General features: G+C 52.1%; 4 protein-coding genes across 4 annotated transcripts; 3 read left to right on the forward strand and 1 right to left on the reverse strand.

The window, feature by feature from the left end:
* The first annotated feature begins 3,364 nt into the window (after positions 1-3,364).
* On the forward strand, positions 3,365-3,758 carry B0H18DRAFT_1038260 (uncharacterized protein). Its single transcript, XM_048030433.1, has one exon. It carries the CDS (start codon positions 3,396-3,398, stop codon positions 3,684-3,686), a length of 291 nt encoding a protein of 96 aa, XP_047887713.1. The 5' UTR covers positions 3,365-3,395; the 3' UTR covers positions 3,687-3,758.
* A 536-nt stretch (positions 3,759-4,294) lies between these two features.
* Positions 4,295-5,271, forward strand: B0H18DRAFT_1215072 (uncharacterized protein; the record flags this gene model as incomplete). Its single annotated transcript, XM_048036613.1, has 3 exons — positions 4,295-4,443; positions 4,481-4,901; positions 5,128-5,271. 3 exons carry the CDS (start codon positions 4,295-4,297, stop codon positions 5,134-5,136), a joined length of 579 nt encoding a protein of 192 aa, XP_047887714.1. The 3' UTR covers positions 5,137-5,271.
* Positions 5,272-5,509: 238 nt separating this feature from the next.
* On the reverse strand, positions 5,510-7,286 carry B0H18DRAFT_1124196 (uncharacterized protein; the record flags this gene model as incomplete). Its single annotated transcript, XM_048034814.1, has 8 exons — positions 5,510-5,523; positions 5,604-5,944; positions 6,021-6,206; positions 6,282-6,354; positions 6,433-6,737; positions 6,800-6,976; positions 7,034-7,142; positions 7,205-7,286. 8 exons carry the CDS (start codon positions 7,284-7,286, stop codon positions 5,510-5,512), a joined length of 1,287 nt encoding a protein of 428 aa, XP_047887715.1.
* A 2,700-nt stretch (positions 7,287-9,986) lies between these two features.
* B0H18DRAFT_884788 (kinase-like domain-containing protein) lies at positions 9,987-10,893 on the forward strand (the record flags this gene model as incomplete). The annotated part of the gene is made up of 4 exons (XM_048041043.1): positions 9,987-10,191; positions 10,311-10,529; positions 10,613-10,682; positions 10,740-10,893. 4 exons carry the CDS (start codon positions 9,987-9,989, stop codon positions 10,891-10,893), a joined length of 648 nt encoding a protein of 215 aa, XP_047887716.1.
* Between the last annotated feature and the right edge of the window lie 3,664 nt (positions 10,894-14,557).

The raw sequence follows: 14,557 nt of genomic DNA on the forward strand, positions 1-14,557 counted from the left end.
TGAATACGGTGGAGGGCGGTGTTCGCGACTTGCACGCCCGCCTGTCGGAGGGAGTCTACGTCCCGGACGGCTACTCTGGGGTACCTCGCCGCCTGCGGTTCGCGCCGGTTAGGGATGTCGATGATCTGGAGGAAGGAGAGGTTGAGGACGCCATGGGGGAGGAGCCCGTTGTCCATGTACTGTAGCCGTCTTCCTCCCGCGTGTTCTTATATTGGTTGTCCTTCCGCCGAGTCGTCCTTCCGCCAATGGATGTCGCTTCGCTCCGCATTGCCCGGGCCTGAGTGCGTGTGTCGTTCCGGGCTCGTACCGCTGTTCCCATGTGGGCCTGCCCCACAGCGCGTACGGGAGGCCGCGCCACAGCGGAGTCTGAAATGCCCTGCAAACCCGCTGGGTGATTAACCTCAAGTCCATGCGCCCTGCCATGAAGGTAAGGGAGAAATTGAGAAAGTGGTATTGTTCGCTTTCAAGATCGTGATCTCGTATGCGAGTGACCAAGACACTCAAGAGTCGAAGATGTTGCTCTAAGGTAGAGACGAAAGACTTCTTCCAGGAAAACGGCTTAGGCAGAGGATTCGTCGTCTCCGGTGGCTGAGAGCTCGTCGGCTCCGATGGCTGAGAGCTCGTCATCTCCGGTGGCTGAGTATGGTACGCCGGAAGGCCACAGTTCGATTTCGGACGCGGCTCGGCGCTATCCGTGCACGGACCACAGCTTCAAACTTCAGTACTTCAGTACTCACTACTTAGTTACTATAAGCTATGGATCGATCCCTCAAAATGTCTGCCCAGGACCGGTGAGCTGCTAGGTCGGGCGGGCAATAGCAGGTTTCACACGGTGAACCCAGATCGTGGCCCATGGGATGAAATGCGTTGAGCCACCGAAACTCAGTCGTCTGTGGCCGATGTGAACTTTGAGTCGGAACACGATGCTGGGGGTCGAAGGGTCGGGAAAAGAATGGAGAGGATTCCTAGAGCTGTGAATACATGAGCCTAGGGAATCCGGAGTGACGGTGCAGAGGCTGTAGAGGCCACGCGTGCCACTCCTTCCGCATAGCCTTCTTCTGCACTCGGCTCGTCATGCTTCGGCTCCGTCTCAGCAGAATACGAGCTGTACCAACTTGAATGATTGACAGTTCAGTGTATGGCATTAGGGTACTGTCTCACACTAGTACGGGTTGCATCAGGAAAACCTGAATTCCCTAATGAGACGTGATTGGAGTATATGAGACATATTTTGATACAATTAGTACAAATTAGAAGCTTTAGCTCTTAGCCACCATTCCTTTACCCCCAAAATAATTAGTACTAATTAGTCCCTAATGACGTCCTAATGAGTTCTAATGAGAGCTATCTGAGATGTAATCCTCTGACAATCCCGTATACATTAGCTATGATCCTTCACCATGAGTCCTCAATACATCAAGTAGAGGAGAGTGAGCGCATGCTCGCACCACCACAATAAATGATTCAAAGGCTGTATTCCAGATGCATATCTACTGAGCAACAACAGTGTACGTAGTAATCTACTGTACCCTCAGCCTAGGACAGGTCACCTGCCTGCCCGCTTACCTGTACATACGCCCGCTTGCTCACCTGCACGTACACCCCACTCGTTTAACTGCTGGCCTGTGTGCCCGCCCCGCCAGCGCGTGCATTTGGTAGCCCAGTCTGCGCACTAGGCATTTACCCAGCACGCTCACGGTTGCCGCGCCCGTGTGCCTGCCCGTCCGCGAGTTCTCCCATCTGCTTGCTTGTCCGTCAGCCCTGTACCTGCCCGCTCGCTTGCCTACTCATCTGCATGTTCACTCGCACACCCGCTGGCCCACTTGTCGGATTGCCCGCTCCACCTGCTCATCCGCCATCCGACGACTCGCCCGCCTACTCGTCGACCGCCCATCGGCCGTGTCTAACACGCAGGGCATTAGCCCTGCGTGCCCGCGGTCGTCGTACATGTTGTACTGCACGCCGCCGCACCCTGTGCGGGCAGTCAGCTCATTCATCTGTCTGCATCTGTACTCACCGCCACCCATTCGTCGACTACAGTCCCCGCTCCGATTGGAGCTATCAATGTGCTCGTGGTAGTGCACGCTTGAAGGCGTGTACCATTGCGGAAACGTGCTGGGTGGGTAGGTCAATATCAATACAGGGCAACTCTAACATACGTACCTTAACATCGCCGGGAAAGAGATACCGGTGGTCGCGCAGCGGCATTTGCACGCCGAGAGCCTGCGCATCGTACGTAGTATACATGGTGTCCAAGTTGAAGGTCTTGAGAAGGCCAATGAGCTCGGAACCGTTGCCATCAGATGCAAAGTTGTCGCTATCAACCTCGTAGGCAACCGCGAGGGCGTACAGAGGAGACAGGGCGAGCGGGTGGGAGAGGCGAGAGCGAACACGCGCACAAGTGAGCTGGCAGGAGGGTGAGGGTGCGGGCGGGCAAGACAGGCGGACGGGAAAGAGCGGGTGGACGAACGAGCTAGTGGGACACAAGCGCGGACAGACAAGGGCGGGCAAGCGAGTAGGGAAGTACGTGAGCTGGCAAGAGGGGCGAGAGGACAAGAATGAGCACGCAAGCAAGATCGGGAGGGTGGACAAGCCAGCGAAGAGGTGACAGTGGGCAGCTACCGAGGGTGTTGGTAGGCAGACGGCGGACGAGACGCGTGAGAGCGGGCGGGCGTGAGACGGCGAGCGGGCACGAAAGGGGGGGCACGAGAGAGCAGGACGGACACTGCGCGGACTGCTGGGCAAGTAGGCACAACGGTTCGTCGACACACCTACTCAAGTAAACTACCTTATCAGAGAGTGAGACAGATTGTGCGCGAGCAGATGGGTGAGCAAGGGAGAGGGTGAGAGCGGGCCACCGAGCCGGTGAGCGAGCTAGCTGACAGGAAAGCTGGGAAGGGAGTGAGCAGGCGGGTGAGCAAGAGCAGGGGACGAGCGGGCGAGCGAGCAGGTCGACAGCCTACAAGCAAGTTAGCGACCGAGAACGGTGAGCAGCGGAGAAACGGCGAGAGCGCCAGACAGGGAGGTCCCAGTGGGCGAGACGGGCGAGACGGTCGATGAAGTGCCACGAGTAGGCGGCGAGGGCTGGTGAGCAGGCGGCGAAGGCTGGTGAGCAGGCAGCGAAGGCTGGTGAGCAGGCAGCGAGGACGGGTAAGCGGGCGGCGGGAGAAGCGGGCAAGCGAGCGGGCAAGCGAGCGGGCAGGTGAGAGCAGGTGGAAACGAGACAGCGAGAGGGCGCGAGAGGATGGGCATGCACAGGAGGGGTGGGTGCGGGAAGGTAGTCGCGAGGAGGGTGGGGCGGATGCTGGCGACGTGGCACTACTGCGAGACGTGAGCCAAGTCTTTAGCGCCCGAGCCCGGTTCTCGACAACGACTCGACGACCGCCAGAGTCCAAATGACATCTCGCCCGCCCACCACTCGCCGCACGCGTCGACTCATCTGCTTACTCGCACACTGTCTTGCCCATTCGCTTACACTCGCTCGTCCGCCCGTCTCCGCGCCATCCGCGTGGTTACTGTATCTGCCCACTCACTGGACCGTCGTCTTCAACTCGCGGCTCACCACGACTGCTACTACCAACTACCATGGCCGACCCCCACGCGTCAAAGCTCCCGCGCCATCTCCTGGTCATACAGAAACGAACGCGGAAGGGGGAGATAGAGGGTGGGTGGAACATGAAGCTTGAAGGGCAACTCGGGAAATTACAGCGAGCGCAAAGGCTCGAAACCAAAGGTGCGCCCCCGTTCGATGTACCTTCCTTTCGCTGCGTGTGGTTTCAGTGCATGCCCGTGCTGGCTCATTGGCAGATAGCTCGCTGTGCCGCTCGCTCGCCCACTCTCCCACCGGCTCGACCCCTACTTGCTCGCCTGCCCTCTCAATTACTTGCATGCCCACTTGTTCGCGTTCTCACTCGCTTGTCCGCCGGCCTGTTCGTCCATCTGGTCTGGCCACCCACACGCCTGCTCGTTCGTCCGTCCGCCCGCTCATCCAGCCCTTCGCTTACTCGCCCACTTCTGCTTCGATCCGAAGACCGTACACGCACGCGCCCTGTCAGCACATCGCGTGGTATAGCCACTTCGTCACTCAATGCCAGAGGCCGCTGACCGAGGTGCTCGCCGTGCTCCCCGGACGACCACTATCTGCCAATCCTTGCGCCCCTCTCTGAACATCTGACCCGCCTCGCTACGCCACCACGTCTCCACATACCGGACGTACCTGAGTCCGACGAGATTCAGGCGTGCATCCCCGACATGCTAGATGTGCGCTCGCCTTCCGGACCTCGAGTTTACCGACATGCACGCCCGCCTTGACGACGTCCGCGCCCACGTTTCTGACATTGACTTCAACGCTCGACTGTCGATCTTCGCCATCGTCGCGAAGGACGAGCTGGAGGGCATCCGCGCGCGCGGCTGGGACCTCTCCTTCACCAAGACGACCGACCAGTCGTCCCTCCCGCCCTCGCTCACGGCCATGTCCGAGTCGCGGACGTCACCCCCATCGTCTGACTACTGCTGCTACACTACCCCTGATCCAAGCCGCCTTCCACTGGCAGCTCGTCGACACGATCGCGGGCGAGGACAAGGCGACCGGGATACGCGGAGGCCTCGGCGCGCAGCTCAGACCCGAGACGAAGAACAAGCCGAAGAAGGTGCGCGAAGAGATTGTGACGCAGAATAGTGAGGAGGCGAAGCGCGAGCAGAAGGAGGAGGAAGAGGAGAAGCGCGCAGCGGCGAAGCGGAAGGTGGAGGAGGACCGTCTGAGCAAGTTGAGTGCGGTGCGATATGACAAGACCGGTGCATCGTTCCGGTCGCAAGCAAGCGCACGGTCCTCGTCACCTTGGACGCATCTGCGCGCGGCGTCGACTACCCTCACGCGTCATCCAGCTCCCGAGCGCCGAGACGTATGTTCACCGTGCAGGCCGTACCCGCCGTGCCAAGGGTATGTTCAGTGGGTCAATTACTCTCGCACTCGCATCGCATTTCCCTGCTCGCGCTGGCCTGATGCTCCCTCGTTTGTCTGCCCGCCGACCCATTCGCTCGCTGTCCCGCCGTCCCGCCCATTCGTTCACGTACCCATTCATTTGTTTGCTCGTTTGCCTGCTTGCCGACTGAACACTCTGTTTGAAGGACAATTAGCCACATGCAGATATATTGCTTCTGCCAGCCCCTCTCTCGATGTTTGCCTCTGTCTCATATCTGTATACTAAATAGAGCTCATGTATGAGCTGTTGATATCATAGTCTCTTCATTCCATTTGTGATATCTATGACTGGGGCCAGTTGCATCTTGTGAATGGATCACTAGTATTGTTTTGAAGAATGCTCTACTTTCCATGCTGTTCAACATTTTGACAGGCATAGCTGTACAGTAGTCATATGTATGTCTCAATGTGCTGAGGATTATGAACTATTATCAACATTTACAACTAACATGAATAAGATCTTCATAGTATGAACTAGATTATGCATGTTATCCTGATTAGTACTAATCATGCTCAATGAGAGTGTCATTAGGATGATGAGACTAATTAGAACTAAGATAGTCAAGTTTAGGGAATCCAGATTTTCCTGATGACTTCTGCCTCAGCAATGGTTCTATTCTACCAAAGACATCCCATCCTGTTTCCTTCGCGAGGAGCGGACAACCAAGTAGATCGTATGCCTGCTCGGCGCGTTTTGCGAAGTCCTGATCGACCCAGGAATATGCTGCATCCCGAGATGATGGCAGACGCTTCCTACGCATGGTTTCCACAGCATCGCGGGGGACAGGGATACTGATGCGTTCGTGGCCAAAATCCTCGGGAGAAATCCAGAGGTCTGTGGGTGTCGTACCCGAAGGCATAAGCTTGTTGCGCTGAAAGCGAATCTTGTGCATGTTCCAATAATCGCGGAAGCTATTGAGCTCCTGTTGGACGATGCGAGGCCAGATCCAATAGAAGATGTGCCTGCCAATCATTGTCAGTCGAGAAGTCGCTTCCGACTCGCTACGCTGAGTACCATGTGAGTAGCTCAAGAACTCACTCGTGCAACTCGTCGTTACAGTGGAAGATACCGTCGTGCTTACCCTGTACAATGGCCATATGCAGATTGCGGCCAGTGTGCTCCCGGAATACGTGCCAGAAACTTTCAATTGGGATGTTATGAACACTCTTCATCGCGTGACACGGTGGATACGCCACTGGGTCGATGTTTGGTGCATATACTTCGCTGTAGAGATAAGCATCCAAGTCAAGACGTGATCAGCTTCATGATGACATGCCAGAGAGGTGAGCAAGTTCGCACCGAAATGCCGTCTGCATAGCATAGAGCTCACCCGTCTCCGAGCCTTTATCGAACGTGAGTTGCAATGGAATACCTATAGAGAGTGCAGTGACAGAACGAGTAATGGCTCATCAGTAACTCAGGACGTGACAAGTTGGAATTAAAGACATACACCCAAGTTCGCTGACCAAATCACAGTATGTGTGTCCTACGATCTCCGTCTTGCGATTGTTCGGAATGGTGACAAGCTGGGGACATAGACTAGAACACTTATCCTTATAGCCATATATGGGTAGCCCAACGCCGCCCATCTGTAGCGCAAAGGCACCAAGTTTGTCATGTCCGTCGCAATGGACTTCGTACATGGGCCCAATAGCAACAAGCTTGCCTCGCACAATTGCTTGAGGTTTTCGTCCAGGATAGCGTGCCTCAACACCATCAGGATCATTCGTCCGCACAACGTCCCGTATGACACTTCTGCAAAACAAACAAAATATGAACTCTGGAGCTCACCAAGGGCTACTTACTATCTTACTGACCGAGGGAGGGGTGTACCGGCAATAGCAAGGCTCGTTTGCATTGCACCGATACCACGTCGTCCTGATGGATCCTTGGCCATCTCGTTCAGGATGGTCTGTGTCGCGATCATGCCTTTCTGAGCCTTTCGCGACGAAGGGATTTGAAAGTGTTTGTTGAGGTTCTTCAGAAGAGTCAGGCTATGGCTTTCCGTCAATGGAAATGTTTCAAAATCAGTATGTGGAACAGAAACGTACCCAATATCGAGACTGAACTCGTGGTGCAATCGCTTGATACGCCTGGAAAGTGGGAGGCGTTCTTTCGAGTAGCGATAAAGTGCATCCTTCAAAATATGCGCTTCCGGCCCTACAGCACGTCACAATCAAAACCAAGTATATTCAACTTCGAATCTAAGCCTTGAGACTTACAGTTTCCGTTGTCTTGCCCATTCTTGCCTGCGCGATTGTTGCCTGCCGTAGGTTTGTCTTTGAGCAAAGGATTTCTGGCCATGGCGGCGGGTTGAGGGCCAACGAGTCGAGAGGCCGAGGGGTGAGACTAAGCCCCAAGTGGATGAGGAGGTGAATCATGATCAGTGATCGCAAACAACGAAGGACGGAAGTGAACACTGGTCTTGGCAAGACGGATCAGAGGGAAAATACAAAGCACCGAGGTAATTGGTTACGAACCACGGTCAGGCAAATTCTGCAGAATACGCTGGAGAGTCGAGACTGCCGCACAAATATCAATCCGCACGAGTGCAGATGTACGATGCATGGGAAGTTCAGCCACACCTGCCAAATTCGGCCTATGCCCGTCTGTGCAGGGAGGAAAATAGATGAGGGAGCCCACTGTAAGGCATGGAATTGTTTGGAACGCATCATGGGCATGCAGACACAGTGCATCCCCAATAGCTTATGTAGTTTGAATGTATGTTGAGCTCACAATATGCAGAAGGCCCTGGGACAGGGCGTGGGAAAGTCAGCCACTTTGGCCGAACTCTGCGTGGCTGGGTCAGAAAAGGGATGGGGGAGCCCATTGTAAGCCATAGAACCGATAGGGGAGTGTTTTGAGACATTAGATGTGTTTTCTAGGCGATAGTATATATGTTTTGAACGTATGTTCTATCCTACAGGCCACTTGAGACAGCAGGCAGGCGTGGGAATTCAGTGGCACCCGAGGCGGGACACTGGAAAAGAGTCACTGAAACATAAATGAGACGTACAGCGAGGCGGGCTCGGATGGAGCGATGCAGAGCCAAGCCAAGGACCCCATATTTTCACAAGAAGCATGACTCAGACGCAAACTGGACGCTGCATTTCACACAAACCCTGACTTGGAACGGACTACAGCTATGATGGCGCCGTCACCCTGTTGCTTCTGAAGCTGCTACGTGTTTATTTCAAAGTGAGTTATTCTTAGGCTATGATGAAGCGACCGGGAGCGGCAGTCGAGCGAGTATATATGAACTTGCTATATTTCACAGAGTCTGTTTCGTCCACGGCGGTGACGTTGCACACTTTGGAATATCTCGCTCTGACTCGGCGTCACACATGGCTGAAGTCGATGATCCAAATATCTGCTTAAGTCTGAATGATTCTCAGGTCCTCTCGTGCCGTAACTTCTTCCCAAGGAAGACTGAGCCTGGCCCATGTCAGAAGTGCATACTTCTCAGCGAGGTTGATCCAAATTCTGACGAGTTCACAAGAAAGAGTGTACGTCCTCAGTCCGACTTTTATACTGTAACCAACAGTGTCATCTAATGTACTATATGTGCACCCAGGACTGGCCTCAATGCAGCGAGTGCGGCGTCACTGCAGCAAGACTTCAGAATGAGCTCTGTGGTCAATGCAAGCGGGTACGTGTGCATGGCATCGCAAGTCGCAACCACTGACTGTCTACTAATAATTTCATATACAACTCGTATAACTGCCACTAGGATAAAGGTCTCATTCACGAAAGTGTCGAGGCCGCTCAAACACATCGTAGCAGTGCGTTCCAGGCCCGCATGCAGACACCAGCACGTACACAGGCTCAGGCTGGACTTCGTGACTCTGCAAATGCACATATTTCTCAGGCGGCAACAGCATCTGCGATCCCATTAACTACAGAATCTCTCAACTCTGCTTGTCTAGGACGTATACCCACGCATTCAGGTGGTCCTCCTATGCAGTCCTCATCAAGTCGTCCAGTTTGGCTCACGTTTCATGCACGACGGGCAAAGAAGCTTGATTCCCGCCTTGGCACACAGATTGCTGCCTACGATGATGATCTTTTGATTGAAGGTAAGAAAGGGCCAGTCAACTCCAATTGTGCTGAATTGCTTACGTTGATTTGTCAGATGTCATTGCTCGAGTCCTTGATGTCTGGAATAAAACCTGGGTCGGGAAGTACCCTAGGGCACTGCGACGGTAGGTCTTTATTTTTTATGTTTGTTGTCAAGGCTTATTGAACATTCCTCCGAGTCAGTGATGAGGTTTTCCTTCGCTTCGAAGGGAACAAGCTCCCTATCGAAGGAAGTGAAGTTCTCACGCTGTCCGACTTCTACCGTATGCATACAACAGGCCCTAACAAGGACATCTATGCGGGGAAGGCTCTTAAGGTACCTGGTCTCGCAAAGGCTTCGCGCAGTCTTACACTTGAGCTACTGATCGAGATGGACGCTGTAAGTACCATTGATTCCAATGATGTGCTCTCGCTGATACGAGTATTATTTCTTTTACTTTCAAATCAGTACCAAGATCGCATTGGAGACACTGAGACAATCACGTCCATCCGAAAGAGCACAAGACGCAAAGCTGATGCTGTTGTTCGGACTTCTCTTCCGCTTGCAAAACAACCTCGGAGTAAGTCCTGATTTTCTAGTACAATTCACAGTGACGCAGAAATCTTCTTCTACTGACTGAGCATTCTCGGTCTAGATATCTCTAACACGTTCCCAACGTCATCATTTGTGCGAGTGCCTAGCTCCGCTTCAGCGGATATTAACAAGGCCGAGACAATCAGTCTTGTTCTCGCAGACGTCCATACAGACGTCACTACTGGTTCTGTCGATATCACCTGGCCTGCCGTACTAATGACTGTCATGGCGAAGATTGATGTCAAGGAACTAAGCTCAGGTCAGACGAAGCACGTGTACTGGGTATGCATGCTACTTATGCTCAGGCTGTACAAATTCATGGTACTAATGTATTTATATGTCTACAGCTTTTCATGGAGGGCACTACCTACGTCGCAAAACGGTTCTACAACATTGGTGGTGGTACCCTTGCCGGTGTAACCCCATCTCAGAACTATCAGAACCTCTATCAGGAGGTGTGTCGCGCCTTCCAAGGCCAGTGGTTCCTCGAGAGCTTCTACAAGCTTGTACGTGAGAGGGATATTGAGGCTGACATGTGTTCGTCTTCAATGTTCATCTGTCTATGATTGCTCACTAACTGCGAGTCCGCCGCATCCATTGCCTTATATTAGCTTTCCGTGTTGTCCATACATACCTCGCCAAAGAGATCGTCAGTGACGATGGTTGCTTTTCGACAGCCTCCGATGTCACACAGTTGGCTATTGACAGCGACAGCGAGCCCGAGAAAGCTGGAGCTTACTGGCTAATTGAGCCTCGACGAGCAACATCCGTCCACCGCTGGAGTGGCACAATGTCACACCCTGCTGGTGCTGGCCAGAAGGCGCAGACAATGTCTGCATTTGCCCATTTTGTCTACCGCTACTCAAACTCTCAGCTTGTCGCTGCCGATCTACAGAGTACGCTCTGTTTGTCATCGAGTTATCTGTTTAGTTGCTGATGAGCTTGATCAATTTCTTCATTGATATTTGGCAACTCATAGGCACAGTTGCTGCTATTGATAATGCGGTGGTTGATGTCGTTTTTGACATGATGACACATACTCAGGACGGGTATGTCAATGAACACACCTCCTATCTTTTCTCGGACTGATGCACCGAGCTCAACAGAAATTCAGGTGTTGGAGACCATGGTCAGGAGGGGATCGATGCTTTCGTGAAGCAACACGAATGTAATCGCATCTGCATGGAGATGAGCTTGTCGGGAGATAACAGTAGCCGCAAAGACCGTGACTCGGAACGCGACGATTCGGGTTCGGAGTGATAGTAGATAATTCCACCAGTACTACTAGTACACTGACTCGGAGAACACGCAGTACTTACTAATCTAATGATACTATTAATGTTAGCTTTTGGAGAGACCTGATTCCAATTCCTCATTGCGACTGTGTTCCCAAAGTTCGACGCAGTCATCGACAGCCTGCCTAGAGTGTGTACTACATAAGCGCCGGCCTGCTAGAAAGCGTCCGATAGGGCTCTGCCCGTCTAGAATGAATACTCAGAAGCCGGCCAAATCGCAAGCCAGAATATTAAACATGATTTTGGTGATTTTCTTCCATACCTCGGTGTTGCGGGTCAAGCAGAACACATATATTTATACGCACTGACAGTTCAGTGAACGGTGTGTTCGGGCGTCTGACCTCGGGCATGGCCCAGAGGCCGAACCGCGTCCGCATTTGAACCGTGGCCTTCCGGCCGACCTTAGGCTGAGAGCCCGTTGTCTTCGGTGGCTGGGAGCTCGTCGTCTTCGGCTTGCGCAGCTGCATGGTGGAATAGTGGGAGGCGTATGGCAATGCACCCCAAGCTGGTACGTGAGCGCGTGAGCTTCGAGGCGAGAGATGGCAAGGGCTGCCGCCAAGCTGTGTTGCGGCTCCGGGTTATGCCCACCTGGCCTTATATACAGGCACTTAGCGGCGCGGCAATGACCAAGAATCCCATGAAGTTATCTGAACAGAGATCAGCTGCTGATCTGGCATCAACGGACACACCCAGGCAATGCCTTCTTCTAAAACAGGAGAACAAAAGAACTAGCCATGAGCACGAGCACACAGGTGACAACACTTTTCTCAATTCGGACGCGACCAGCGGTCAAGGCAACGAGCCATAGCAGAGTCAGGTTCTGTCTCGGCTGTCTCCGCAATGGAACAAATGCTAGGGCCATTGTTCATACCGAATCCGGAGAATCCGACCGTGACCAGACCGCAGGACCAGCGCAAACTTCCGCGACGGTTGATCGATCGTGTACGTATCGGGCTATGATGCCACCATGAATTGACTGTGGCTTGACGGCCTGATTTGTCCACGGGCTGGCGGCCCGTGGTTCCCGTGACCGTTGTCGGCAATGTCCGATCGCAATGGTTCAACTTGCCCCACATAAATAGATCGTAGCGGCGCAAGCGCCGATCCCCGACTCCTGCATGGTACACAGCTATTATACTCAGCCTGCCACAGCGGCACCATAGTATATTATGTGTGTATTTAAATAATTGTAAGTACCATCGGAATGGTATGGAGACTCAATTGGAAGCCCTCACGCCCGCGGCGGCTTCGCCGCCCGGGCGTCTCGGGCTTCCACGAGTCTGAGCCACACGGCGAACTTACTTACCGTGATACATACTACAGTACATGCGAGGGCTCTCAACTTAATAGAGGCCCTCCTACCTTTGGGAGGACTTATTCGATGGTCAAAGATCCAGGCGTCCAGATGCAGCCAGAAGCACGGAAGGATCCAACCGCCTCGAGCTGCCTCGTAAGACACTCGAGCATTCACCGGGCGAGAGTCGGAATCTTTCGTCCCGAAAGATTGGAAAAAGAGTTCGAATCTTTTTACCCATATTTGGTATGAATGATTAGTAATATGATTGCAAACATTATGTTCGATCATTGTGTGCACAATATTGGAGACAGATTCCTAAAAAGATTGTAGACATTGTTTTGAATCATTCTGTGTGCAGTATTGAAGACAGATTGGTGTAAAGATTGGAAATGAGTTTTGGTCATAACATCTCTGATCTTTCAATGTAGAAGCTTGCAGAAAGTTCTCAGATGCAGAATGAATATTTTGGGCCAAATTGATTGTGAACAGACATCAAAAGGATTGCAGAGTGATAAGTTACAAACTTGTTTCTCCATAATCACATCATGTAATATTGACAAATGATTGTGACAGGCTTCACAATCCTCCATGTCTAATGTATTCCAAAGGTCTTTCAAAGGAAGTTTTGAGTTCTGTGAATACTGTCTTTTAGGTATGAAAGATTGGAAAGTATGATTGCAATCCTATCACAGCACATGTGTGCAGAAAGATGGTGATAGGATTAGAATGCAATTTTGAAGCTTGTGTCTCTGATTGAAGTGTAACATTGTTCATGATCTCTCCACAAACTCTTCTCCTGAAATATTGGGAACATTGTACTCAAGATTTGGGCATGAAGTATTGGAAATAGATAGCAGTGGCACACCTAGCTGCAGTGTACCCTCTCAATTCCAACAGCTCACATGAAGAGATACATGAAGTATTGTGACCATGGGGGTGACAAATCATGTTTGTGATCTTTCAGGGAACAAAGATAGTGAATGAAAGTGTGCCACTCCTAAAAGATTGCAAACATGTGTGTGCCACTCGTGAAAGATTGCAAACAAATGGGTGCCACTCAGAGCAGATTGTAAAGAAATCAGTACTGATGCCATCTGGGACCAGCCTCTGCATATGTAAACATGGTCAATCACACTGGACTATGACTTGGATAGGCAGACAAGTCAATACAGTGACAGGCTGACTAATATATGTAGTACATGTATATGTATAAAGCACATACACTGGATAGTACAGCCTGAACATTGGGACAATTAGTGGTGTTGCAGGTGATTGTACAGTGTAATTGTACAAGGACATGTAACATGCTTGTACAACTGCCATGCATATGTATTGCTACTGTACAACTACCTGTGCAACTGTACAAGGAGTTGTACAACTACTTGTACATCTACTTGTACATAACAACTTGTACAACTACTTGTACATCTACTTGTACAGGGACTTGTACAACTACCTGTGCAACTGTACAAAGACTTGTACAGCTACTTGTACATCTACTTGTACATAACAACTTGTACAACTACTTGTACATCTACTTGTACAGGGACTTGTACAACTACCTGTGCAACTGTACAAAGACTTGTACAGCTACTTGTACAAGGGCTGGTACAAGGGCTTGTACAACTACTTGTACAAGTAGTTGTACAACTACTTGTACAGTGACTTGTACAAGGGCTTGTACAAAGGCTTGTACAAAGACTTGTACAAGGGCTTGTACATGGGATTTGTACAAGGACTTGTACAAGGGCTTGTACAAAGGCTTGTACAAAGACTTGTACAAGGGCTTGCACAAAGGCTTGTACAACTACTTGTACAACTACTTGTACAGGGACTTGTACAGGGACTTGTACATCTACTACGTGCAGTCACAGAGCAGTGCGAGCAGAACTCTGAGGCCGGGCAACGTACAGCACGACGCACACAGTGATCGTGAGCACGTAGGGCCAATTCGCTACGTGCACAGACAGCCGACGGATGGACAGCATGCGCGCGCAAGTGAGCAAGCAAGTGGGTGACAAGGCGGGTACAGGGCATGACAACGCCCAGCACGACACGGACACGGACAGTGACCATATGCATACAGGGTGAATACCCTGTGTGCAAACATGGCCGAGGAACGGACCATGCGTGAATGGCCGAAGGACAAGCCTGAGGGAGGGCGAGTAGGCAGTAGACATACAGGAGCGCACAACAGAACACACACCACCCACGAGCGCAGAGGGCAAAAGCCCCACGTACAAACACAGCCGACACGCAGAGCCATACCGACGAGCAGCGATGACTGCGAGCGGACGGGAGCGAGCGGGTGACGGGGGAGGGCGAGCAGCTG

This window comes from Fomitopsis serialis (genome assembly GCF_022376445.1).
Source record: "Fomitopsis serialis strain Sig1Antser10 chromosome Unknown B0H18scaffold_117, whole genome shotgun sequence".
Taxonomy (NCBI): domain Eukaryota; kingdom Fungi; phylum Basidiomycota; class Agaricomycetes; order Polyporales; family Fomitopsidaceae; genus Fomitopsis; species Fomitopsis serialis.